The following is a 26,443-nucleotide window of genomic DNA, read 5'->3' on the forward strand; positions in this document are numbered from 1 at the left end:
ACGCAGTACGTTGGCTGCCGAGGCCTCGTTCCGTGTTTTTAATCAGACTTCCGTTTCCACGTCCGGTTCACGACCGTCAAGCGCCCCGAGCTTCGTAATCTTTCTCAGCGCAAACTTGGCCTCGTCCTTGGCAAACTGCGCGTTGCGCATCGGACGCCACTGCATCAGGCCCCTATGCTTGCGGTGCAGGTCCCTGCTGTTGTCCTTGTAGTCCTTGTACGCCCTGTAGGGATTCTTGGAGCCGCTGCTACTGGTGACGTCGGTGTCTACGGACGGGCGACCGCCAGCATCACCGCCCTCGGGGGGCTCCGACATGGCGTCGTGGATGCCAAGGTTGGGACTGCCATTCTCGTCGTCGTCCTCCTCCTCCTCGTCTTCGTCTTCGTCTTCGTCGCCGCCGCCGTCTTCAAGGTCATCGTCCTCCTCGCCGACTGCCTGATCGCCATTCCGTCGAGCCATGAGCTGCTTGGGATCCTGGCCAAACGCGCCGCTCCAGTCGGTGCCGTCCTTGGCCAGCCACCTCTCCTTGTCCTCCTCGCCCGCCTGCGCGAGCACGTCGCGGCCCTGGCTCAGCGACTGGTCGTGCAGCTTCTGCACGAGCGGCGGCACCTCTGCCCGCACCTCCTGCTGCCTGACGCCCTCGGCATAGCAGGCCTCCCAGCTTTCGATCGTCTCGCGGGAGTCGTTGTCGCTGACGAACCTGACGTGGTCCGAGTCGGTGCCCGGCGAGAAGCGGCCCCTGAACCTGAGCCTGCCGACTTCCTCGATGTGCGTGTCCGGGATCTCCTTGTAGTTCTCCTGCGTGATGTAGTTCTGCGAGAGGCGCACGCTGTTGTCGCACTTGAAGACGGGCACGTCAAAGTCCCGCTCCTCGCCGTCCACGAGCTCCAGCAGCCACAGGGCCGCGTACGCATCTGCGTGCCGTCTGCCCGACGGTCGGAACTCGACGAAGATCGGCGACCGGTATCGGTGGCGGACCGGAAGACGCAGCTTCTTGCCGTCCTGGCCGCCGGAGATATCAATCTCGAGGCCATCGGCGCGCTTTGTGCAAGCCCGGCGTTTGAGACTCGCCGAGGACCCTCCAGTTCGCAGCCTGAGACTGACCTTGGAGCCGGGGGCGTACCCGGTCGTGGTGAGCGCTTCGGACAAGAACTCAAAGGTTCCAATGTCCCAGCCGAGCTGGGCAGGCGGGAGCTTGAGCTCGACCGAGCGGAACAGGATGGAGATTCGGATGCGGCCGAAGCCAATGCCCCCGTCGAGGGGGTACCACCGGGTCGATTCACTGCTCGTCTGCAGGATATCCGACAGCTTCAGCGGCACGACGCCAATCAGCGGATCGTGCTGGCGGTTGCGGGAGTCCCGCACCGAAACGGTGACGACGCCGGACCGCCAGTCCCGGATGAACCTTTCCGTGCCGGCGTTGAAGATGGGCTGAGACGACACCACCTTGACGCGAGTCTTGTACACCAGGTCGTCGTTGATGAGAATCGTGCAGTAGGAGCTCGGGAGCTTCCGGCTTTGCTCTTCCTTCACCGCGCCCGCCTCGGGCCGCGCCGGCTCGTACTCTTTGCCTTTGCGCTTCCCGTCAGAACCCTTGATGTTGGCCAGCTCGAGGCCGACGATTTGGTGTACGACAATGCTGAGGATGCCCGAGGGCCAGAGGGGATCGGGCGGCGTGTGTATGACGGAATCCTCTTCGTCGTTGGCAACGGTGCCCTTTTCTTCCTGGAATTCGGGCTTGTCGGCGAGCTCCTTGGGAAGCTTCAGGTCCTTTCCGTGGGTGCGAAGAGCCTTGCGGAACTGCGTCTTGCCAAAGAAGCCTACTTCCCAGTGAAGCTCTCCTGGCATGCTGCTGTCGGCCTTGACGCCACGGAGCTTCGAAACCTGCGGGAACATCTTTCCAGGATGCTGGATGAGCTTCTGGATGCTGAGTTCCACCTTGCCAACAACGTCGTCGGCCGAAGATCGGTCACTGTCCCAGAGCTCCATTGACAGCTGCTCGTCTGCCTTGATGAGGTCACTCGTCACCAAAAGGCCGCATGTTTCCTCAAAGATGGGGTTCAGATCATCTTGGATGACACGCGTGCAATACTGAGGTTTACCAAACTTGCTCCAGCTGACGGTGATGTAGGGGTCAGAACCGCCGCCCTTGCTACCTCTCTGGTCCTGCTTGCTGAGCCCGGTGGCTTTGTGAATTCGGATGAATATCACTCCCAGGGCCTGGGTGTCTTTCTGAATGTCATCGCCCTGCAGCATTTTGCTCATGTCGAGCGTCATGCTCTTTGGCGCCACGTACATGGATGCCGCCGCGCGGATGGCCCAGTTCACAAAATTGGAAATCAAGGGGAGGTTCAGGATGTTGACGCCCTTTTCAATCATGGGCGTGCAGCCAGCCTGGACATGAGGGACTCCCATCAAGGTGAAGGAAACAGTCTTGAGGAATGGCGGGTCGGGAGTCAACTGGCAGCGGACGCGAGCCGTGGCAACGAGACCAACGAGTTCGACCCAAATGGGAAGAGGAACGCCAAAGAGCCCCTTGACGCCGAGATAAAAGACAATTTGCATGCCCATGTTCTTGGCTTTTGACGCGACATCCTCGCCCGAAGGCTTGGCGTGGTATGCAATGGAGACTTCCATGTTGTAGAAGTCCCCGGCCTGCTCGACCGCTGCGAGTTCGTCCTTGTCCATCTTCTCCTTGTTTTGCCTGTGGATTTCGTCCTTGATATCCGTTACGTGGCTGTCTGGCAAAGCCCGCATGTTGAGAATTCGGATCGGATTACTGCCCTGGGAGATGTCGGCGACTCGGATGTTTTCCACGATGCCCGGGACAGAGGCCTGCATGACGTCCTCCAACCTATTGTTCATTAGCAAAGCAGACCAGATTACGTGCAAGGGGTGTCATCCTTTGACGAACGTGTCGGCAACAGCGGCAAACATCTCGGGGTTGATCAGCCCCCACACGATGCCAATCATGGTATTCATCCATTCCACAGACTCGGGGATGAGGTTGACAGTTGCAGTCTCGCCTCGCTCCTGCTCGCTCGACCACTCGAGATCGCGGCCCTGGCGGATGAGATCCTTGATCCACAGAAACACGCCCGACGCAATGCAAAAGCCCAGGGGAACAAGGCCGAGCAGCCGTCCGCCAAAGAACTTGCCGACAACGATGACGGCGACGAAGATGCCAGCGCACAGCACGTTGCCCTTCTTCTCCAACGTGGCAAACATGGGCTCGTAGCTGACCGAGGGCGTCTTGTAAAACAGGACCGATGTCTTCTCGCTCCGGATCGGCACATCGGACGTGGAGCCTTCTTGGATGGGATCCGGGGGTGCGGTGACGTCCTGCGCATACCGATACTCCTCGCCGGACTGCTTTGACGACGTGGCAATGGTGGCCTCCTTGCCCAAATTCTCATTGGGGATGCACAACTAATTTTCACGGCCAAGTCAGAGACGGTACCTCCCCCCTCCCCCCCGGAGCGTGCTCCTCTTACCTTGGGGTTTTCCACGGCTTCTTTGAAGTCCATTTTCGCGTCCTGGATCTGAACATCTTTGCCTGTGACGGGGTCTCGCACCGTGCGCAGGCCCTTTTTCTGCGGTTTCTCATCGTTGTTGTGATCTACAGCCTCTTTGCTCTGCTTGTTCTCCTTGAGCTGGGCGTCTATGGCGGCATCCCTCTCCTTCTTCTCCGTGTCCAGCTGGTCCATAAATTGCTGGATGTTGGGGACGCGATTGCGCCCGCTGTAATGCTGGCCCGAAGGGACCACGTGATCTTCGACGTCCATGATGGCGCCAGTCTCTTGTCTGCCGTTTACACGATGCGGTGCGCGCTTGTGCGGGCGAACCTCTGTTTCGTCTTTCCAAGGTTTGTAGAGCTGCGCTGCGGCTCCGTGCACCGTACGTACGTATCTGCGCTGGTGTTTTGTTTGGCACGGGTATTTCGAGCCTGCGGGTTGGGAAAGAGGAGGAATCAATGCAACGGGAAAAGTATTTCCTGTTTTCCCAAGCGCCAGCCTTGACCGATTATACTTTCGATTTTGCCTGTTTGCGTGTCACCAGCCATGACCCGTCATCGTGAAGTCGATGACGTATTTTGGCGCAAGCCCGGCCGGGGCAGTTGCAGAAAAGGTGGGCATCGATCTGCGCCTTCCGCAGCCCAATCCAACAAGCTTCTGCGGGGCCGCGCCATAGGGGCGCTGGTTGCCGTTTGAACCTGGAAGTCACGGCCGGGGTCGCTTTCCAAGCTCAGCTCAGCTCAGCTCAGCTCAACCAGGAGGTGAGTGAGTGGCTTCCAACGACCAACGAGTCATTTCGAATGCTCGTCTTGTCGGGGTTGGACTGGACCTGGCTGCTCCTTTCCATCGTGTTTCAATTCGAACCTCTTCAATGTCACGACAGATCTGGAGCTTGTCCGAACCGCCATCTGTCACACGTCCGGACGTGTCAAATTGGAGCCCGAGCGGGAATGGGAGCAAAAAAACGCCTCGAGTCGGCGCGTTGCTCTTGCGCGTCATCCATCACTGCGCGGCGCGCAACTACATCTCGATGCGGTGGTACTCGGCCGTTTCATTCCAATTATACGTTAGTCTATCCTGTTCAACGGCAAGCCGCGTTGTCAGCCGCAAAAGACCGCCGCTACTATACATCTACATATGCAACTGCTATGGGACGAAGTGACCTTTGTCGAGGCCATGCAAACTCAACAAACCACCCCAAAAAAAAATAATAAAAAACCAAAAAAACCAAAAAAACCAAAAAAAAACTCGAATTCCAGCCCAAAAAAGCAAGGTCAGCCCCTCTTGGAATATTTGAACGACACCGCGCCATGCAATTCGGTAGTATCGACAAAGGCACACGCACCCACCCCAGCACATGTCATGGCATCATTGGTTTCCGACTAGGCCTTCTGCAAGACTCCATTGTCACCCTCCTTCCTAGGAACACTGGCCAATGCGGCATTGTCCTCGCCCTCCTTTTCTGTCGACGCCGCAAAGGTAGGCGCGTACGCACTTCTCGCGCGGATCCTGCTGCCGTATTTGTAAAAAACAAAGGGCAAGGGGGCCAGGACTACGGCCACGCAGCCAAGCAGCGTAGCCGCCCATTGAATGCCCATCCCCTGGAACATTTGGCGAGCAAAGAGGGGGAACCCTGCGCCTGCAAGGGATCGCATGAACGTGTTGCCGGCGATGGCAGACGCAGCGAACATGAGGTACGCGTCGACCAGGTAGTTGAGGGCTTGGAGGAAGATGGACAGGAGACCGAAGCCGGTGAAGACGCCGCTGAGAGCCGGGACGACCCAGTGGATGCTGCTGGTGTATCCGGTCCTGTTTAACCACGGTTGTTAGCTCGATTCTGACGTGTTTTTGCTGGCGAGGAAAAGGGCGCCCACTGCGCCGACTGTTGCTTACCATCCGAACCAGAAGATGCCAATGGCAAAAGAGATGCCGCCGACCATCATGCTGGGCAACCGCCACTCGGGCACAGGCACGCCATTGTTCGCAGCAAGTTTGCGATCATACCAGGGCTGCTGCAGGATGACTACGACGCCAGCCAGGACCTGTCCGGCAATCATACCAAAGAAAGCAAGACCACCCTGTCCAGGGCTGAAGCCGTGGACACCGACAAAAATCAGAGGATAAGCGGTGAGGAACAGATACAAGATGCCATAAATAAAACTCATGTAGATGGAGAGGGCGAGAATGAGGGGTTCGGTGAAGAGGAGGCGCATGGGACGGGAAAAGTTCTTTTGGATGAGTTCGGTGAAGTCGACTTCGATTTCCTCCTGCCTGGCGTGGATGCCCCAGTTCTTGGTTCGTCGTCGCAAGTCGGCAGCCTTGTCGACCAGGATGACGGGCGGGTACGTCTCCTCGAGGAAGAAGAGGTCGAGAACGAAGGCGACAACGCCCATGATGGAAGCCAGATATTCCGTCCATCGCCAGCCAAGATACGACGAAACGATGAAGCCGCCGATGAAGGGAGCCAGCAGGGGCCCGGTGAAGGTGGCCATGGAGAAGATGGCGACGGCAATGCCTCGCGTCCTGTTGTCAAACATGTCCGAGAATACGGCGGCGACGACGGCGAGCGGACAGGCGCCGAAGAAGCCCGAGAAGAAGCGACAGATAAGAATGGTTTGGATATCCTTGCCGGTTGCGCAAGCGATCGAGAAGAGAGAGAAGCCAAACATGGCCACAACAATGGGGAGTCGTCGACCGCGCAGCTCGGACATGGGCGCCCACACGGTAGGGCCAAAGGCGAAACCAAGCACGTAAAAGGTGGTCCCCAACAGGCCAACTTCTGTGCCGACCTGATACTCCGCAGCAACGGAGGTGGTGGCTGCAGAGAAGATGGACGACGTAAAGGCCGAGGTGAGCGTCGTGTAGCTCAGCATGGCTGCGGTCAAAAGCTTCTTCCGCATAGGCCAATTCTGGGAATGCAAGGGATCAGTAGGCCCGTCGAACTCGACGACGTACTCTTCCCGCTCCGGCAACAGCGGCGGATACGGCTTTCCAGCGCCGAAAGCCGGCAGCGGTTTCTTGGAGGCCCTGCTCACGGTCCGACCGCGCAGGCCGCTTCCGACGGTGGCATTGTGCTGACTGCGCGCGGTGGCGATTCGACTGAGTTCCGTGGGGTGACGCTCAAGATCGTTTTGCGTCGAGACGCGGCTCATGTTCCGCCGGACAGCATCGCCGTTGGACTCTGAGGACGTAGAGACTGATGAGGAGGTCAAAACGCGCTCGATCTCGTCGCTAGCCCGTCGCTGATAACGCTGTGGTGAGCCGTCGGCTTCTGCGTCGGCAACTTCTTGGTCCAACGCGTCCATCGGCATGATGGCGTGATGCCTTTTTTTTTCCCTTCCTCAAATTATGGAATGTCTTTGGTTGCCGACTTGAATTGATGTCGACGGATCTCTGACGATAGGATCCGCCCACACAGTCCAAGGATCCCCCCCGATGGACTGGTCGAAGAACGATTGAAGAAAAGAGAGCAAAATGTCAAAAAGAACAAAGGGGAAGGGGAGAAAAAGAGTCTTCCCGCGAGAGGAGGAGACGGGACGATGAAACGAAGCTAATCTCTGTTACCGATGGTTCGAACTTCGTTCTATGACGATAACGTCGTAGCTCGGCCAGACGACGGTGGGGCAACCAGCCAATTCGACGCCGGGTTCGGATCAGAAAGAGCCAGGCGGAATTGGGCCAAGGACACTTGAAAATATCTTGTTCAAGACCAGACATAGACTGCATGGCAGGCAAGAGGAAAGAAAACCAGTCGCCGAGATGGCTTGACGGCGACGCGCACCGAGAGCACACAGGGACCATGGAAGCATCGTCCGGGTTGTCCGAACCGTCAAATGCCATGGAGCGTGGGCCATGACGGCCGGAGCACAGCGAAACGGCGAAACAGCGAGGGTCCCGGGCCCGATGTGGGCAACTAGATGGAAGGCGCCAATGATAATTTTTCTGCAATGGGGCGCCGTTCGGCATTTCGACGCGGGCAGCCCACGACAATGACAATAACAAGCCACTTTTTGTCCGTGCCGCCCTCGACGGCCGTTAATTCATAAATTTATAAAGCGTTAAGCGTTGCCCACCGGCCGTCGGAATCCCGCGACGACGCCGCCAGGACCCACCGGGCCTGCTGGTGGGACCACACCACTCTATTCTGCTTAGCATGTCCAGCTTCCTGGGCACCTTCGTACTATTACTAAAGCGCCTAGGCACCCGGGTAGGTAGGTACGTACTCGGTACTCCGCACAGTCGGCTCGTATACCTACCTCATACATAATAAAACAATCGAGAACTTAGGTACGGAGCAAGTACTCATTGCAGTTGCTCGGCCGGCGCCAAGACACGTCAAAAGTCCGTCCTTCGTTTTCCTGTTTCCACACCAGACTCCCTGGGCTCTGATCCAAGGCAAGGCTTTGCTTCTGCGCAATGTCCATGACATGAGCCTCGCGTATAGTTCCGCATCGCTATTGCTCCACCTGAAACCGTCACCAAGGAGGAAAAAGGAATGCTCAAGGTCGAATGTATTGCCATCAAACGCCCCATCCTCGTTCTAGCAATGCAGTCGCTTCTTCCAGACTCAGGCCCGCTGTCTCTGGATATATCCGCCAAACCAATGCATATCCAATCCCACATATCAATGCATACAAAACAAACGTCCACGACGCGCTGAGAGCATCCATCAGTGGTAGAAAAGTCAGCCCAACAACAAAGTTGGCGCTCCAATTAGTCGCAGTCGCGATGCCGCTTCCCAGTGATCGAACCGACAAGGGAAACAGCTCACTCTGCATCCAGGGCACATTCCCTAGTCCAATTCCGTATGACGCCACGTAGAGCATGATACTGACGAGTATCACGTATGCTGCCCCCTGACTGCCGGCTTCCGACGGATGTTGACTCTGAGCGTTTGCGCCGCCAAAAGGCAGAAAGGAGAATCCAATCGCTGTACACAATAGGCCCAAAATCATGAACGGAATGGAATACAGCAGGACTCGTCGTCTTCCTATTCCATCAACGAGTCCCAGCGCCACCAACGTAAACACAAAGTTGGTGACTGCGACTGTCAGTGATGTCAATGTTGGACTGCTGAAACCGACGGCAGCGAAGATTGTGGCCGAAAAGTACATGAGCGAGTTCTGCGTCATCTGTCAGTTGGGTCTTCTGAAATTGAAGTGTTGCTGTGCACATACAAACCCACACAACTGCTGCAGGCCTTGCAGCAAACATGCAATCGCTAATGCTCGTTGATTCTTGCCTTGGCCGAGGAGATCCCGCCAGGCCCCAAGCCACTTCCATCTCGGGGGCTGCTGGTCCCGGTGTCGTCCAAGATCCTCTTCCTCACGGATCTCTGATTCAATCTCTCCGACTACCGCATTTGCCTCTTCTGCAGTCCCTGCTCCGCCGTTGACTCGCCGAATGACGGCCTTTGCGTGTACCGGCTTGCCCGCCTTGACTAGCCAGCGGGGCGTCTCCGGCATGAAGACAACAACTGCAGCTTGGAACCCGGCGGGCAGAGCACCAAGGCCGACCATCCACCGCCACCCGGTCTCTTTGGAGCCGTACGCCGAGAATGCCCACCCGACAACATAGGCAACCATTTGTCCCAGGGTGATGAACAATACCGTTGCTGTGACAAGCCTCCCCCTGTGCGAAGCTGGAGCCAGCTCTGCAATATACAGCGGCACCACGAAGCTTGCTGCTCCAACACCTGCTCCTATGATGCAGCGTCCAGCAACCATGACGGGCACAGTGGAGCATAGCGCCTGGAGAACGGCGCCGACGACAAACAAAACATCGGCGTACAGGATGACTCGTTTGCGGCCAAGACGGTCGGCGAGCACGGAAGAAAAGGGCGAAATGAGGAGAGCAAAGAGCGACGTTGAGCTTGTAATAATAGACTTGTCGATAGATGTGAGTTCGCGGCTCGACAATGACGTCCCGATCGACACTAGCGTAGCAGATATAACACCCGTATCATCTATAATGCACGGTTGGTTAGAACAGAGTCAATTTGCACCACGCATTCTCACCGCTTTGACTAACATCCAAAAAGGAGTCCACTTATTCCCGCTGCAATGGTCAGTGCCACGACAAAAACACCGGGATTCGCTTCGGTATCTTTGATGAGGCGTTCCTGGCGGACGACGTTGTTTTCATCCTCGACATCGTCGCCCTCGTGGCTGTCCGCCATCAATGGTGCCTGGGCGCCGTCCATTGTAGCGTAAAAAGAACCGAAGCCATGGGATGGTCTGCGCAAACACAGCCCGAGTGCCAAGGCTTATCCAGAAAGAGCGGGAGACTCGGCGAGAGGGAAAACGGCAGGTGTTGGAGGGAGCATGAGCATGCAGCCAGGAGTGGGTTGAGGTCTGAAGTTCGGCCGGTTGACCTGCGACCGGCTTGATGTCAAGTGACATCCGCCACACGTGGGAAGGGAAGGGGCCAGGCGCGCCAAGCATAGACGTGGGTTGCGACTGCCTCGCCAAAACGGGCGAGCAATCTGTTGAAATTCGAATGCTGATTGGCGGGCTCAGGTCAGTCAAGGCAGAGATGATCAGATCATCTTTTTCCAAGGTCATCGTTCTGGGGTGTTTAGAAAGCGTGTTTGCTTTTTTCTCTTCTTCCCCATGTCTCCTTTATAAGGAATAAAGCTTTCCTTCTCTCCCCCCACCAAGTTGTTAGAGGAGCCATCTGTCACACTAAAAATACGAATCTGCTACCGGTTGGATTTCGGCAAGACAGAGTTTTCTTGTCTGCGGACAGATGATGGACATGTAAAAAGCAGATTTGGGACGTAAAAGATTCACGCCAGGAGATGGGTACATATCACCGCCTTGCGCCCCTGTAGACTACTAACACTTGACAGCAAATTTGACTCGACACTAAGAGGACTTGTTTAAATGGACACGGACGCGGCCACGGCTCATGGCCCGGCCAAACTCTCCAGTATTCCTGGCTCGTCCATTCGCAGCCGTCGTATTCTTAAGACTGCAGATATCTGTGCCGTTCTGCGGCTTCTCCGGCCACCGTCTTTTGCGACCTGGGAACCGACGACATCAATCTCCGCACCTTGGGTCACGAGCGACGACGCAAGGGTGTGAAGGAACCTTGAGCTTCTGCTGCTGCACAGTGGTTATTGCACGCTGGAGATGGCCCGTTCAGTCCACGTGCACGGGGATTTTTCTCTTCGAGGCGAGCAAGGCGCATTTCTGCTTCGACTCGGGGAGAGGCTGGAAATCCGTGTTCGAGACAGCGCTAGAAAGAGGTGAGGCGGCCACAGCTGAGCGGCGTGGATGGGCAATTTCTGCATTCGAGCACATGCATGTGAAGAATAGCGGAGCAACGAGGCCCGGGAACAGAACGGCCCCAACGTGTGATGTAGTGACCACTGGAATTATGAAGTACAAGCTGAGCAACAGCCGGTCGAAACTATCGCGGGATCACGGGCATAGATGGCCCAGAACCTCCCAGCCCCAGACCTCGAACATCGACCATGTGGCCCTGGCCCATGGTCAGAGACAACCGCAGAAGGAGGGGTGAAAGTCGCGTCAATGTCCCGACGCATGTCTGTCGTTTTTGGCCAGAGCAACGATGCTAAAGTTGACGTTTCCCTCGCCCATCTTGATGAACCTCTTGACGCCCTGCTCCAACGCCCCCTCGCTCAACATGTCGTCGCCATCTGCCAAGGGCCCCCGATCAATGGGCCCATCTGCCGTGCCCTCCAACTCCCAGAGATGGCCGTCCGTCCCCTTCACAAACGAGATGAAGTGGTGTCCCGCGTGGACGTCGGCCGGCGGCGCCCGAGAGCTCCCGAGCCGAGCCGCCCGCATGTGCGCCTCCTCCAGTTGCTGGTTATCGTAGAAGCCCTTTGCTCGCTCGTGCGGCCTCAGCGGCACAGCCGTCTCAATCAGCCTGGCCAGCACGGAGTCCTTGCTCACAAACTGCCTGGCGTCTCCGTTGGCCACCGAGTGGACCAGCGCGTACAGCCCGCACGCGTTGCCGATTGTCTGCAGGAACCAGACGACGGGCTCGTCGGGGCCGCTTTGGTCATAGGTGAGGCCGCCGTTGGCCACGGACTTGGGCAGCCCGTCTTGTCGACGGACGGCTGTTTGCATTTCACTGGGGGCTATGAATATGAGGGCGTACACTGGGCGCGGGATGTGTGAGAGGAGAGACGGTTCATCCAGGCTGTAGACATCGTAGAAGCCGAGGGCGGGCGACACGCCGAGATCGTGGACCAGGCTGGTAAAGACTTCGGGGTTGTTTTCGAGGGGGATGAATGATTTGCGCCCGGTGGGAGAGATCCAGACGCCTTCCGTAGACATGGCAGCTGCGGGTGCTTAGATGTGCTTTTCTTTCTTCCTTTGTCTTTTTAGGTGTGTAGATTTAGGTCATCATGTCACGTTTGATGTAGGTGAGGTTGAGGGTGGGACTGTGAAGTTGCCAGTGGCGGCATTGAACGATGAACGAGTGGGATGACGTCTCGCTGCCGGAAAAATCGACTTTTTGGGGGGGCAAACTAGATACCAGTTTAAATTCTGATATACGGGAGGGAATCATGTACAACTCAATCTGCCAACGTTTGGCTGACTTTCTTTTTGAGTCATCTCCTCGTGGATAAATGGATAAATTTGTGAGAAACTCGTGTGCCAAGTCACATGACAACCTTTTTTTATGCATGTGTAGCGCAGTGCGGTAGTTGACTAGAAGCAGTACCTTTTTGAACTACGGCATGCTTCACTCAGGCACAGGTATCATGTATGGCACCCAGCCGACAGAAGATATCAAGTCGGATTCCTCGAGCGACCCCTACAGGGAGGAGCAGGGACAGTTGACGACGCATGAACGTGCAAACACACTTGACAGGGATAATGCAACATGTACGCTGCCAGCAAAGTGCAGGCAAAGCAGGACGCGGACGGTAACGAGGAGGCAGATGTGACAAGCTTTAACGTCCCCACCACGATGTTTCTGGACTGGTGGTAATGTGAAACACGGGGTGTATCTTGAGACGGAAACATTGAACTGCTGCTCGGTCAGGGAGGACTTTCAGCTTCACGAAGGGTTGATGGTTGGAAGTAGAAGGAATCGGCATGATGACACTACTACGACTCAGCCAAGTATTTAGGCCATAACTAGTTGTACGGAGTAGTTATGCCGTGACGAGATAGATACTCAGCGTGCAGCGTACACGGGTGGCTATTTTGGGATCATCGCCACCATGATGGCTCGGCATTGGCCTGGAGCTGAGTCTGAAGCATCTGTGTGCCGGGATGGCAACACCACCTGCAGATAACTGAAAGGGCTACTCAGCAGAGGGCCGGGCTGATTCGCTCCAGATGAATGGTGTGAAGGCGTGCGTCGCGCGACTGGTCCGGTCAGGAGGGAGGGAGTGCATTCGAACAAAGGCGTTTGCCCGTACTGGATAAGAAGAGCAATACCACGGCCCAAGGGTGTTGGACAGTTGCCGAGAGATTCGTCGATACAGCGTGACGGAGGTGGTAGAGGTCGCAACCCTGGCTCGAAGCGAGATCTTGTGCCACATTGATCAAGGGATGCCATGATCTGGATGGAACTCGTGGAGTCCTCCGGTCCGGTACTCACTCAGTACGGAGTACAGTCGGTCTGTATCCCGTACGGACATCCCTGGGAGCACCCGCAGGCTGCTTCGTCTTTGCCGGGTTGTTGAGCCAGACGATTGGCCGTCTTGCGTCCAAAGGGCGGTGATGCACTCGGCACTGGGCATCGAGCCTCGAATGTTGGCGTTGGGAAATGGGCGTCTTCCCACCGGATTGATGTTTCTCACAAGTTGCCAGCAGACGTGTGGGAGTTACTGGGGGCTGGGCTCAAGACGGGCGGGCAAGTACCTGCAACCTGCAGAGCTACGATGTGGCCAGTGTTGCTAATACTAAGTACCTACTTCTTAAGTGCTTAAGTTGGTAACTTACTTAAAGTACTTGCCCTCCCTCCCAGGTAGGTCGGCAGGTAGAGAGCGGAATGCCACACCGGAGGGAGGAGGGAGGGCTCTACCCCGCAGCAGACTTCATTTGCCAAAGTACCTGGGCAGTAGCACTTGCTCGGCAGGCTCCAGCATGCAACAGCGGCTGACGTCCTCGAGGTGATACATGCTAGCGACAAGGTAGAGACGTCTACCGGCCTACGGGCCACCTGCCTGCTCGGGCACTTGAGTCACTAGCAGCAGCGCTACTACCAGACTAGGCACTACGCGCAAGTACCAAGCATGTACTCCGTACTATTTCGCCGCAATGAGCACATGTGCAGCCACCTGGGCTCATGCCAGGCACCTTCTGGACACTTGGACGGACCGGGACCTGGCCCTGGCCGATCTGGGCCATCTGGGTCTGGATTCCCTGGACCTCCTCCTCCTTTCCACCAAATCAACCCAACCTCACCTCCGGGTCCCATCACCGACATCATCCTTACAACTGGGCCGTGACCCTGTTCTTGCTCTCGCTCTCGCTCTCGCTCTTGCTTGTGCTCTTTTCTCCCGAGGCCTTGAGGGCTTCCTGCTTTGTCGGACCGCCCGCGTTTACAGCCTATTCGTGCGCCGTCATCTTTGCTGTCCAGACCGTCAATTCGGTCCACGTCCAACGTCCACGTCCACGTGTCGTTGCACCACACCCTTTGGTCGTCGCCACAGATTCGAGTACCCGACCGCCTCTCAGCCCTCATTTACAGGCAGAAACGGACCCAAGAATCATCGAAACGATGATGCAAGCTCAGCCCGGCCTGTCCCAGCGAGGCTATTTACAACGCCGCTCGCCTGGTGCAGATCCGGGTCCGCCGCCCGGTGTGCGACCCAGCTCTCCCGGCTTGGCTGGCGTCCAACCACGATCATCTACAGCTTCGAATCGGTCTGGTCAGGGCAGTCTGTCGAGGCGGTCAAATCGTGAGGTGAGCTTTGTATTTCGTCCCGCGCATCGCTCCTTGGCCCTTCCTGGTTGAGAAGCCAACTGCCAAGGACGTCGTCTGTCCAGAGTGCTGACCGATGCTCTTCCCGTCATCTAGGCGTCTGGCGGCAGTTCATCCAACATGCCGCTGTCACAAATCGAAAAGAGTGTCACACATTTACTTGTCGCCACCAAGCAGCTGCTTGAAACTTTGACACAGTGGTCCCGTGGCCAGGCCACTGACACGCAGGTTTCCGACGTCTACGTTCGCCTCGGCTACGAGTTCAACATGGCATGCCGGGCATTCACTGCCATCAATGTCGATACCTCCGACCTGGGGAATGTTCCTGATTCATTAAGACACATCTTGGAGGCCACCCTAAGCCAAGAAGCTAGCGCGGAAAGTCTGGAAAAGTATCTTCCACGCATTCGAGACATCATCATTAATTTGCTCCACGGCTTGAAACGCAAGCAGCAGCGATTACGGCAGAAGCAGGGAAGGGAGCGGGATGCTAGTCTGCCCGAGAGAACCACAAGCGTCAGTACAGCGGCGAGCGGCACCAGTGGTTTGACGAACTTGCTGGACGAGGGTTTCGAAAACGGCTATCGACCTGACGCGTCCCAGCGTGGGGAGTCCAGCCAACAAACGAACAACGGCACATCGCTGAGCCGTCGTCATCCCCAGCGGGACCAGGCCCCTGCCCCTAATGCGCCAGATCAGCCGACTACAATGCAGGATGCTCCTTCGCTTCCACCTTATCCAGCCGAAAACACCACCATGCCTCCATCTTCCTCTGCTGGCGATTTGAACATCGACGCCTTCCCGCCGCCTCCGCCACCGCCACCAGACATGCAGTCAAGCGCTTTAGCGGCTCTACAGAAGGGGGGTGATTTGGAGCGTCGAGCATCTCGACGATACTCTCAGTATCAGATTTCAAAACATTTGGGCGGTGCTGCAAACGCTGTGCCCATCCTGCCGTCACAAACAACGCCCATTCCGAACAGAGGGAGAGGAGAGGCGAGAGAATCATTACGGGCAGTACAGTCCCGGGAGTCTGTGCAACATAAACGCAGCCTGTCAAGTCAGCCAAAACCTGCTGTTGTGGAGTCTCCTCCATCTCGTATGCCAGGCGTTCTGGGAGACTCTGTTTCGCCTCCTCGGCAGTCCAACCGCCCTGTGGACTCAAGTAACAGTCCAGCTGCACAAACACCGCAAGAGGATTACGCGCCAAGTTCAACATTGAACGGCCCTCTACAGGATCCTCCATTCACGGGGAAGAGTCTGCGATCAGGGCCCGACGTCAAGCGTACGAGGCTACAGCCAAAGCCGGATGAGACACCGACCCTCTCGCATCCCACAGAGCCCAAACCTGGTGAATCATTCTTCCATGTGTCCCCTCCGCTAACTCCAACCAAAGACCTGACGTTGTTCCTCCAATACAAATCCAAGGTCAAGAAGATTGTCCTCGCCGAAGGACGAGACGAGCTATCAATCGGCAGGTTGCAACTGGCATTTATTGAAAAGTTTTCATGGAACACGCAACATAATGGCACTGATCTACCTGAAATTTATATTCAAGACCCCGTGTCCGGTGTTCGACATGAGCTGGAAGATTTATCAGATATCAAGGATAGGACTGTTTTAGTTCTTAATGTGGAACCACTTGACGAGGTCAAGCGACATTTTGATGACGGACTTCTGGCCCTGACCAAGATTGTTCAATCCATGAAGCAGAATGTCGATGACCAAGGAACTACACTTCAGCGAGTGTCTGACAGACAACAAGAAACAGCAACGGAGTTGGCTCGCTTGGCAACCGCCTCACCTGTCTCGCCGGCGGCAGAAGGCGGAGTGAGGATGCTCCCTGGCGCCGGCCGTAAGCTGCACCCTGGTCAGGCTGGCGAGCTTCAAAGTCTGCGCCGCGACCTGGCTGTTTTGCGACAGACTTATTCTTCCTTCCAGTCAGATGTTCAGAACTCGATGACGGCCATCCGACAGAAGGCTGCCAACGTGAAGTCCGCTGCGTCCAAGGCCGCCATCCCTGATATCGAAGGAAACGCTGGCTATTCATACTTGATCTCTGGGCGAAAACAGCTCAACTCGGATTCAGATCGTCTGGTTGGCAAGGTGGATGACCTGCAAGATTTGATCGAGGACTTGCGCAAGGATGTTGTTCATCGCGGAGTCCGCCCTCTTCCCCGCCAACTGGAAAGTGTTGCCAAGGACATTACAAATCTGACCAGGGAGCTCAAGAGAATGGAGGACTACATGGCCAACGAAAAGCCCATCTGGACCAAGATCTGGGAGAAGAAGCTAGAGGATGTATGCCAAGGTCGAGACGAGCTGCGCCTTATGGAGGATCTCATTGTGGACCTCAAGGACGATTTGGACAAGGCATCAGAGACCTTTACTCTGGTTGAACAGGCCACCAAGGAGCAGATGAAAGACAACGGCACTGGTGCTAGTGCAGGCACGGCACGACAGTTCTCCAGGGGTCTATCAAATCTCGGCAACAGCCTGGATCAAAACGCCGCCAAGGAGGACATGCTGGGAGAAGTACGAGCTCTGCAGCCGAATCATGAGAACCGGCTAGAAGCCATCGAACGAGCCGAGAAGCTCAGGCAAAAGGAATTGGAGGGCCGTAGAGGCAATGCCATGTTGCGGGAAATCACCACTTACGTCCAAGACGGCAAGCTAAAGAAGTCGGGTGGCTTTGAAGAGGTGGAACGCGCCAGAAAGGCCAAGGATGACAGGATTCGCCGCGAAGTGTGGGAACGCCAAAACGGTATTGTCCCTGAGAATCCAATTGGAGAAGAGGAGTTGAAGCGAGAAGAACCGGCCGAACAATCTGCTGATGGCGAGGAATTCCATGATGCTACACCGACGCCCGCGACTGAAAATGAGGCCCCGGTAGCAGCTGAGACTGATGCCTAGGGTATATTGTCCTTCAAGCAATTATTGCTCTATTCGGCTCGGGATTGTACCTTGTCTGTTTGCATAAGTAGTTGTGGATTTGGACTTTTTTTTTTTTTTTTTATTCTTGTGGAGGATTATGGAGTTTCATAGCGGAGGCGAACTGGTTTTTTCTTGTCACGGATGGCACGACCTTGAGTGGCGATATTTGTCGTCTACATGGGCAAAGGGCAAACTACAAGCGAAATGGACGTATCATAGTCACAACGTCGTCTCTATGCTTTGGGACTCAAATTTTGTGAGAGTGTGTTTTGAAATATATTGCTCGTATTCAACACTCTTTTTGCCTCGCCTTCTTTTACTTTAACCCAACAGGGTCAACTTTTGTAGGCCCGTAATGACAGGCGCATCCTGCTTCTTGGCCCGTCCCTCCATCCACTCCTGCAAGACGGCATCGCCTCCCCTGGCCCTCCATGCAAGTTCTCCCGCGTCCTCTGCTTGCCGTTGCTGGTCGTCATTATTGGGGGGTGCGGCAAACACGTCTGGAATAGCTGCGTGGCACGCCCCCACGACTTCATTCATCAAGGACTCGGCTGCCCTCGCCCGCTCGGCCATGCCCCTTCTTACCAGGGCGAACACGAGCCTCTCCACCTCTGGTTTCGTCCCGCTCACGCGCTCGACGAGCCGCCGGACGCTGTTCACCAGATACTCCTCCTCGTAGACGGTTCCTTTCCGCCCCCTGGCGCGTTTCTTCTCCTCGCGCCTGCGATTCTTGCTGGTTGCGCGCGAAACGCCTGTTCCTACGGTGCCCACGCTGCCCGCCTTGCCGGTGTACCGCGTGAACAGAGATGCGCCGGTGGATATGCGCGAGCTGGCTGCTACGGAGACGTCGTCGGGGATGTCCGTGCCGCCCGGTCTCTCGCCCTCGTAAAAGGACAGCGGGTCCTCGATGGCCTTGCGACGCAGTTCCGCGATCCGAGGCACTTGCGCGAGGAGCTGGCCCTTGCAGTCGGCGAGGAACTCGGTCGTGCTGCCGAGTGCTTCGGCGAGACCCACGTCGACGGCGGACCCGAGGAGTTCGGGGCGGGACGTCTGGGCGGCGAGGCGCATGGCTTCGGCGAAGTGGTGGCCCTTGCAGAGACACTTGATGGCAGTCTCGGGGGAGGCGAGGTACTCGAGGTGGATCGTTGCTGCTGCGGCGTAGTCCCTGGCTTCCCAGAGCACGTCGGCGAGACTGGCTGCGAGGTCGGTCATTGCCTCGGCTGATAGGGGGGGTGACTGCTGCGTTGCCGTGTAGAGGCACTCTTGCCAGCAGCTGGCGCCTGAAGCGCGGTAGCAACTGGTTGCCTTGGCGTAGTTTCTGAGGGATTCGTAGGCCAGACCGGCCTCGCGGTAGGATGATTTGGATTCGAGATGGGCGGCGTAGAGGTTGGTAAGGGGTTGGAGACGAGCCGGTTCGTAGCGGTAGATTTGCAGGGCGTGCTGGTAGAGGGAGTGTTTGGTAGTGTAGGTGCAGAACTCGTCAAAGGTGTCCAGGGCGTGGAGGTGAGAGAGGGCCTTTGATCGCCGGGCTAAGTGGTTGTCGATTTCGAACTTGCGCCGCAACTCGGGGAGAGTGTGAAGATTTTGTATGAACGGGAGGTACTCTCGGGGGTCACGCTGGGATTGCTGTGCTACAAGGAGAGCAAGGTCGAGATTGTAAAGGCCTAGGGCATTTTCGTAGACGCGGTTCACGTCGACGAGAAAGCAGATGTGTTCGACTGCCTTCTCGGCCACCTTTTCGTCTTCTCGCATGAGCTCGGCGACGAGCATCAGGCCGTCGTCTAGGGCCGGCGGGGACTTGCAGACGTGTGCGGTGATAATGTTCTGGACATTGGTAGCTTTGCGAGCATGGAGCGCCTTGAGAATGGCGTCACAGACGGCATTGACCTTGGACGAGGGTTTGTTTGGTACTGATTCATCTTCCATGCCGACTTGGGTTCGTGATCTCTTGGTATCCTTATACATAGTCTCGGTGACATCCTCCTCCCTACAGCGAGGTTAGAGTGATTATTCCGAGTCGGCAAACTTGGTTGGGGTGGAATATTCTACCTTAATGATGAGAGAAAGAGATCAACATATGTCGCGTTCTTCAGCTGGTCCAAGAACAAGCCGACATTGGACAGGAACTGCGTCGGCTGGTGGTCACACAAAATATTCACATCAACTCGTTGTGTGCGGCAGTACTCGAACGCCCGTGAGTAATTCTTTTCTTCAATCAAGCTTCGAATACCAGCAACTACCATGGCTCGCGGGAAGATCGTCTCCACGTTGCCTCGGGGCATCTGCAGCACGATGCTCATGTTGGTAGGGATCGCAGCAACGAGGCGCGACCCTCTCTCGACACTGCGACATCGTTCATCCGTCTCGGGATCATCGCCGGGTACCTCGAGCTCTAAATCACGTTAGTGTTGTACTTGTAAATGGAAAACAGCTGTGTTCCAACCTACCCTCGACAACTGGCACCAAATGCACATATTTGACAAAGTGGTTGCTCGTAGTAAAGATAAGATGACTGCTTGTGAGGACAAATGAAGTACAGTTCTTGGCTAGAAGTCTCGAATTTGCATACAGGTGGCCGTTTCTTGACAGCCCAAAGGCGGTTAGGTCTCCGTCAAATTTGACCAATTCGAACCAGGGCAGATGAGTAGGAAATCGGATAGGGATTTGGTCGGTCGACGTGTCAGTGAGTTTGTACAAGTTTCCTGAAATATCTTGGCCGTAGCCCTCCACAGACGTCGCATCTTCATAGGTTGACGTGGACACCAAGGCTTCCTGGCTGTCGACAATGCCAACCGTGCCAGCATGGGCGTTGACGGAAAGATGCGCCAGGTCTGAGTCTTGTGATGATACAAGGCATCGGAAATGGCTCTCTGATGTGCTGCAGATGCGTAGAGGTTCCACTCCGTCACTGGGGGACGGGAATGACAATTTGTGCCTCGGACTGGGCTTGGCCAAACGTCCATTCTTCATAGGCCAGTCGTAGATTTCGACGCCCTTTCGGTGCAGGACAGCGAATGACATGTCCCGGGGCCCGAAAGCAACGTCGACTACGGACGACTCGGCAGTGATATCAAACAGAGACATGGGCGGCGGTACGTTGGCGGTTCGGAAGGGTGTGAGCTTGACAGTCTCGCCGTCGATGACTGCCACGGCGCCATTGTCATGTGGTGACGAGCATAGGCCCCTAGCTGTATGGAAAATTTCCTCGAAGATGGCAGTCTCAGAGGACGAAGCCGAGGCGAATCTCAAGGCCTTCTCGGGATGCCACGACAGGAATGAAAAATCTGCGCGAATGGGTATCTCTTGCTTCAAATACCAGTGATAGTTGCCCATGGTCCAAAGTTGAATGGTATCCTTCAGTACGACAGCTAGAACAGTTGAGTCCGAGTTCCACTCCAAGCGAATCTTTTCGTGAGACAAAACAGAGCTCCCAGGAGATCGAAGAGTAAATTGGCCATGTCGGAGGCCATTACGTTCAAAGAAAATGACGTCGATCCGCTCAGCCAGTCGCTGGATGCCTGCCATCAGGTTGCCAGATGGTGTCCAGCTAAGTGCACTTTCCAGTCCATCAACAGGCTCGCTGGCGCTGTCCAGATCACCTTCTCGAGAGTAGACGCGGACAAGTCGTCTACTGCAGTCCTGGACCGAGTTTATAGCTACGTAGGCACCGTCGCCTCTCCAGCTGATCGTTGTCGAACCATCTTCGTGAGCGCTGGGCCGTCCTTGATCAACTTTTTCGGGAATAGTAGGGTCACGCAGCGCTTTAGCCCCTCGACCCTGGAACTGGGTCTCTTTCTTACCCCAACCAACAGAGACATGTTTGGAGGCTTTGAGATCATCAGGCGTCATGGCGACTTCGGTCACGGGATCGAAGGAGGAACCCATGAAAATGGCCGTGTTCGCCTTGGTGGTCACCAGCAAAAGTTCCTCATCAGGAGACCATCGGGCAGCAGAAATACCGGCGTCAATGGAGCCCATAATTTCTATGTGAGCGCCATTGCGTGAGAATTGGTCATCCTGGACAGTAATGATGTCTCCGCCCTCGAGGACTAGACATGTCGTTCCTGAGCCGCTGAGATACTGAATGTTGACAATTTTGTCTACCGGTAAGTCTGGACTTGGACTGGGAGCATCCCAGGTTGCTACTGACTTGTATGACCTACTCGACTGTTGCTCAGTGTTCTGTGTGAGGCCTATGTCCACAGTGCCCGTGTCAAAGCCGTTCGGATGCGGGCATCTCGCTCTTGGAACGGACTTACGTGATATCATTCTCCGAAACCCTTACCAGCTCAATAGTCGAGGTGTCCGCTGTCGGCCCAATCGTGCAAACAACTTCATCCTTCTCGGGGTCCCAGCAGGCAGACGTGACATGGGGATGACTCCAGCGCCCAAAGCGGACATGGCGAAGGTTGCGCATGGTGGACGAAATCAACACATCAAGAATGCAACAACACAGTTGCGGCCAGCAGAGTGGTAGTTCTGCTTTATGGACGATGGTGAGGCTTGCAAATGGCAGTAGAAGTAGTGTCAACTTATCGTTCCTTTACCTGACGGCCATGTTGCCTTGTGGGCGGGCGACTAAATTTTTGTGTCAATAATTTTGCACGAGATTGGCGCTAGGGATGCACAAATTGTGAGCAGATGCATTGGGATTAAGCGTGGCTGTCATTGGCTTGCCAGTCGGTGGGCACTGATTGGGAAGGAGCCATTGCGCGTTGAAAATTGAAAGGGAGGTGTCGAGGAAAGAATATGGGACGTGATTTCTTCTTTTTTGCTCTTGAAAAGGGCGGTAACTTCTTCTTCCTTCTCCGTCTCCTTTTCTAAGCTGGTCTGTGGTTTCCTTCACCCCGGAAGCATCTCTGCAGGCGTGACATCCTAGAAGAATGTCTAAAGACAAGACATTCGGGAATATGGTTTTGCAAGGAAGACATGCAATTTCACATCTCAGTGGTATTGGCAAATGCTCACAAAAAGTACAATAGGCGTCATGAGCTCTCCGCCTCAGCAGGCGCCTAACCTCTGCTTCATCCAAGTCTTGCGTCACGGCAGCAGGAATCATGTCTGGGGACCCGTGGATTTTGCGGAAAAGGGCCGTCGAGGCCCAAGTTTCAAGCAGCGAATGCATCTCATACTGTCAAACGGCAAGGCGGGAATATCATCAGCAGACTAATTCCTGTTCCGACATGACATCAAATGATGGAACGATTACCAGGTCACTGACGTATTGCAATGATGCAAGACCCTCTTCAAATGGAAACTCACTATCTTACTTGTAGCCATCACCCCATGACGGCTGGTCAGACCAACGTAAGACGGTATCGCACGCCGAAGCTTTAGCTAAACATGCGAGTCAACATACCACTCCGCACCACAACGCACACAAATGGGACGACTCGTCGGGCTCTCTGATGGCCAGTTGCTGCACGCGAACCAAGAGTGCAGTGGCAAATATGCACCATGACAAAGGAAAACGAAGGAGAGAATGAATCAATGAAAAAAATAGCTGCATTGGCTGGGCGCCGTGTGTGATTCCAGGACGCCAGAAAGCTGGGGTCGGCCGAAGCAGAAGGTGATTTTTGACGTTTTGTTCCGTCCGTTGCGTGCCGATGTTGATCTGGCTGCTGGCACCTGACGATGGCAACTCAAGTAAGTAATCGTGCCCGCCCCACTTTATGTGGTTCGGCTAGCAAAAGCCCTCACCACCAAAGGTGGTGCTCGACAGCAAGGCGGGCCGGACACCAAGGCGGGCCAATTTTCAACCTAATAACGCTATTAACCTCTTCGCCTATAATGTACACCCTTCTCGTCCCAAATTTCTACAGTACGACAGGGAGAGTGGCGAAAAAGGCATGTGGCGCCTGAAGCCAAGCGAGATCTTGCCCGACGAAAATGCGATTCGCGCCATGATCAAGCCTGAGGAGGTCAGTCTTCTGGATGCCATGCAGCTGGGAATCAAGGAGCTCGAGGACGCCGGCTACGATCCCCGAAATGCCAACATTGACGATGACGTCATGGACATGGATGCTGAAGAAGACGACGAGGATGAGGGCGGAAGCAAGGCGCCCAAGGGCGCCAAGAAGCCTGGCGAAAAGCAGGAAGAGACACTTGCCGACAAGATGGCACCTTGGAAAACTACAAAGGCCTTCATCGACGCCTGTGCGCAAAAGGCCATGCTCCAGCTGCACGGCGAGGGTGACCCGACTGGACACGGCCTCGGCTTCAGTTTCATCCGAACGTCCATGAAGGGAGGGTACATTGAGGCTGTTCAGGGCCCGTTGGCCACGTCGGCCGACGCCATGGAGCGTGAGAAGCGCGCTAACGGCGGCCACGCCTATAACGTCAAGAAGCAACAAGCAATGTACGAGGAGGGCATCAAGGAGATTTGGGAGAAGCAAAAGGCAACGCTGTCCGACGCCCGGGAGCACGACGACAAGGACGTGGCAGTCACGGAAGACGAGGATGATCGATTCAACGTTCACGCCGCCGCGACGCCGGCGCAATTCGACGACGGCACCAGCCAAATTAGTGGCTTCACATCGGCTAGTCGCCATGTCAAGAAAGCCATCCGCATCACGAGAGAGGTCCGCCTGCAGGACGGGTCGACGCAGACGCGAACCGAGGTCGTCCACGATCCCGTCGTCATCTCGCAGTATATGAAGCGGCGAACCGAGGCAGACTTGGAACTTAAGGAGTATGTACTCAAGACGATGCGATGCAGGCCCCGCGGGGAGGCCCCCCGGGTCTGGAAGCGGCTGCCGTCACGTGTCAGGGCGCTTCACAAGTGGGCGTGCCTGGGTCACACGCATCTCGGCCCCAAGAGACGACAAGTGCCGTCTCCAGGCGCTGTTGCCGACTACGTTGGGTTGGAGTTACGAGCACCTGCTTACGTCTACCTCTCCACAGCATCTACAGCTCCCGGCCTACGGGCAATGCCGACCATGACCGCCTTGCGGGCATTAGGTATGTGGATTGACGACCTGCCCTCGGGTCGCGCCAGAGACGGTGTGCTTACACGCAGCTCGATGCAGAATCAAAAAGGAACTCGAGAGACTCGAAAAGAACAAGGCCCGACGACAGGCCCGAGAGCAGCAAAAAGAGCTGCACCAAAAGGCCAGCGCTGGCGAGGCCGGATCACCCGGCGCCCGGTATCGGAGGCTCAACCTTGAACTGGGCGCCTGCCGACCGACGCCCACGTTGCGTGATTGGTATTCCGTGTGCCGTGTGCCGTGTGCCGTGGCCCGCCCCTTGGGCCTTGGGCCTTGGGACCTTGGGACCTTGAGACCTTGGGACAGGTCACAGAAGCGTCTGGTCAAGAACGGCTAGCGCGTCCCGTGAACCTTGTGCCGCTTCATCATTCAGCGAATGAAGCCAGTGAGCCGCCTCTGATCTGGATCAGGTTAGATAGAGTTCAACCTCTACCAGTATTTGATCGGCTCCTCCCCAACCGAATATCCAGTCGACATCTCTCTTGTTCAACCCAACGAGTCGCGATACCAGCCCTTCCATCTCATTGCGCTGCCATCTACTCCGTCCTACCCTTCCATGCTCGGTACGGCGTACAAGACCGTCATTATCCCGTACTCAGGACGCCGAACTTGCGTCTCTCGTCTGCCGTCTCCTTGCTGTGACGCATCGGCTCCCCCTTTGCAACTACATCCACCCCAGCTTTTCCGTCCGCCGCGGCGCACCTGAGACGACGCCCTACGCCCAGCTCCCATCATGGACGTCGCCTACAACCAGCACTCTGACCGCGCGAAACGGAAGAACCGATCAACCACAAACATCAACCACCTCTCCCTGGCGCCTCTCACCGTCAAGCTACCCATCAACGACAGCGACGCCATTCCCGACTCGCTCGTCTCCCAGACCCATGCGACGTACCTGCAGGGCAGGTCGGCCCCCACGACACCACGACTCCTCTCCCGCGGCCCTGTGACGCCCGGCTCGCGATCCCACCACAGGGCCCCTTCGGCTCCGAGCGGCCCGTTGTCCAAGAGCAAGTCTTCCACATATCTCGCCGCCCCCGGTTACTACGGGATGAAGTCGAGATCCGGAACTGCAACGCCCAGACGACGCGACATGCTCGGCGGTGCCAACGGCAACGAAAACGACAGTGGCTGGCTCGTGAGGGCCGGCGCGCTGCTCAGCTCCGAGGCCAGGGAATATAAAGGCCAAAACTGGCTCGTATCAAGGCAGAGCTCAACGAGCCTGGCCGGCATGCGGGATGCCGACGAGGAAGCATTCGAGCAGGAGTTGGCCCGGGAGCGGGAAGTGGCCAGTCAACGCGCCAGCCGCCGCGGCAGCTCAGCCATGGCCGACGACGACGACGATGACGACGCCGCTCCCAACGGCAGTCGTTTCAACAGCAGAAAGCACAGCATGGGCGAGACAAGCAGTCGTTCGGGCACCCCGTTCGAGCGAGCCGTCGCAGAAGGTGACGACTCGTACTTCCCGAGTCCGGAGGCTGCCATTGCCGGCCCAGACTTCATCAACCTCGACGAGAAGCTCGAGCAGCTCGAGCGCGACACAACACAAGACGACGAAGCCACGGTGCGGCGATTGGTGCGGCACGGCACCGTCGGTCGAGGTTCGTGGATCAGCAACGTCGTCGGCTGGTCCCTGTTCAAGGTTGACGAGAACGACGAGGATTCCGAAGACGACGACGATGACGACTACGTGGACGACGACGAGGAGCTGGCTCGCACGGCTGGCCGCGGGGACGGCTCCCACCGGCACTTTGAAGGGCTCCTGCACGCTCCCGCCGTACGGTTGCCGCCCCCAACCTCGGATGAGGGAGGGTGGAAGGACGCTGCTTGGCTGCTCAGTGTGGCCTCCAAAGTAATGTTTTGACAGAGAACTCTGGACCCCCTGCTCCGTAGACTTTTGTGCTGTCGCGCACGGCACTACAGTACACTGCGAATTCAACTGGTTTCTGTGCTCGCTCCAGCCCCCTCCCCCCCCCCTCCTCCGTTTTTCCCAGTGATGACTAGCTGCAAAGGGCGTACATGCATAAACGGGCATGTGACGTCTGGTACGAAGAGTTTCCCGCGGCACGGTGTCAGTGTCGCTTTTGTCAA

At 56.3% G+C, this 26,443-nt stretch overlaps 8 protein-coding genes across 8 annotated transcripts; 3 read left to right on the forward strand and 5 right to left on the reverse strand.

Annotated features, from left to right (window-relative positions):
- Positions 1 to 42: 42 nt before the first annotated feature.
- On the reverse strand, positions 43 to 3,785 carry MAM_04158 (meiotically up-regulated protein; the record flags this gene model as incomplete). The annotated part of the gene is made up of 3 exons (XM_040822956.1): positions 43 to 2,854; positions 2,915 to 3,429; positions 3,495 to 3,785. 3 exons carry the CDS (start codon positions 3,783 to 3,785, stop codon positions 43 to 45), a joined length of 3,618 nt encoding a protein of 1,205 aa, XP_040678835.1.
- Positions 3,786 to 4,897: 1,112 nt separating this feature from the next.
- On the reverse strand, positions 4,898 to 6,826 carry MAM_04159 (major facilitator superfamily; the record flags this gene model as incomplete). The annotated part of the gene is made up of 2 exons (XM_040822957.1): positions 4,898 to 5,324; positions 5,409 to 6,826. The coding sequence occupies 2 exons, from the start codon at positions 6,824 to 6,826 to the stop codon at positions 4,898 to 4,900; spliced, it is 1,845 nt and encodes a 614-aa protein (XP_040678836.1).
- A 1,209-nt stretch (positions 6,827 to 8,035) lies between these two features.
- Positions 8,036 to 9,717, reverse strand: MAM_04160 (General substrate transporter; the record flags this gene model as incomplete). The annotated part of the gene is made up of 3 exons (XM_040822958.1): positions 8,036 to 8,638; positions 8,693 to 9,480; positions 9,546 to 9,717. The coding sequence occupies 3 exons, from the start codon at positions 9,715 to 9,717 to the stop codon at positions 8,036 to 8,038; spliced, it is 1,563 nt and encodes a 520-aa protein (XP_040678837.1).
- Positions 9,718 to 11,047: 1,330 nt separating this feature from the next.
- Positions 11,048 to 11,824, reverse strand: MAM_04161 (ubiquitin hydrolase L3; the record flags this gene model as incomplete). The annotated part of the gene is made up of 1 exon (XM_040822959.1): positions 11,048 to 11,824. The coding sequence occupies one exon, from the start codon at positions 11,822 to 11,824 to the stop codon at positions 11,048 to 11,050; it is 777 nt and encodes a 258-aa protein (XP_040678838.1).
- Positions 11,825 to 14,552: 2,728 nt separating this feature from the next.
- Positions 14,553 to 17,345, forward strand: MAM_04162 (Actin interacting protein 3; the record flags this gene model as incomplete). The annotated part of the gene is made up of 1 exon (XM_040822960.1): positions 14,553 to 17,345. The coding sequence occupies one exon, from the start codon at positions 14,553 to 14,555 to the stop codon at positions 17,343 to 17,345; it is 2,793 nt and encodes a 930-aa protein (XP_040678839.1).
- Positions 17,346 to 17,687: 342 nt separating this feature from the next.
- MAM_04163 (elongator complex protein) lies at positions 17,688 to 21,783 on the reverse strand (the record flags this gene model as incomplete). Its single annotated transcript, XM_040822961.1, has 4 exons — positions 17,688 to 19,353; positions 19,416 to 19,758; positions 19,814 to 21,525; positions 21,626 to 21,783. 4 exons carry the CDS (start codon positions 21,781 to 21,783, stop codon positions 17,688 to 17,690), a joined length of 3,879 nt encoding a protein of 1,292 aa, XP_040678840.1.
- Positions 21,784 to 23,215: 1,432 nt separating this feature from the next.
- MAM_04164 (transcription factor TFIID complex subunit Taf111) lies at positions 23,216 to 24,689 on the forward strand (the record flags this gene model as incomplete). The annotated part of the gene is made up of 3 exons (XM_040822962.1): positions 23,216 to 24,057; positions 24,136 to 24,326; positions 24,385 to 24,689. The coding sequence occupies 3 exons, from the start codon at positions 23,216 to 23,218 to the stop codon at positions 24,687 to 24,689; spliced, it is 1,338 nt and encodes a 445-aa protein (XP_040678841.1).
- Positions 24,690 to 25,085: 396 nt separating this feature from the next.
- On the forward strand, positions 25,086 to 26,216 carry MAM_04165 (uncharacterized protein; the record flags this gene model as incomplete). Its single annotated transcript, XM_040822963.1, has 1 exon — positions 25,086 to 26,216. One exon carries the CDS (start codon positions 25,086 to 25,088, stop codon positions 26,214 to 26,216), a length of 1,131 nt encoding a protein of 376 aa, XP_040678842.1.
- Between the last annotated feature and the right edge of the window lie 227 nt (positions 26,217 to 26,443).

The sequence above is a fragment of the Metarhizium album genome (assembly GCF_000804445.1).
Source record: "Metarhizium album ARSEF 1941 chromosome Unknown scaffold_9, whole genome shotgun sequence".
Lineage (NCBI taxonomy): Eukaryota > Fungi > Ascomycota > Sordariomycetes > Hypocreales > Clavicipitaceae > Metarhizium > Metarhizium album.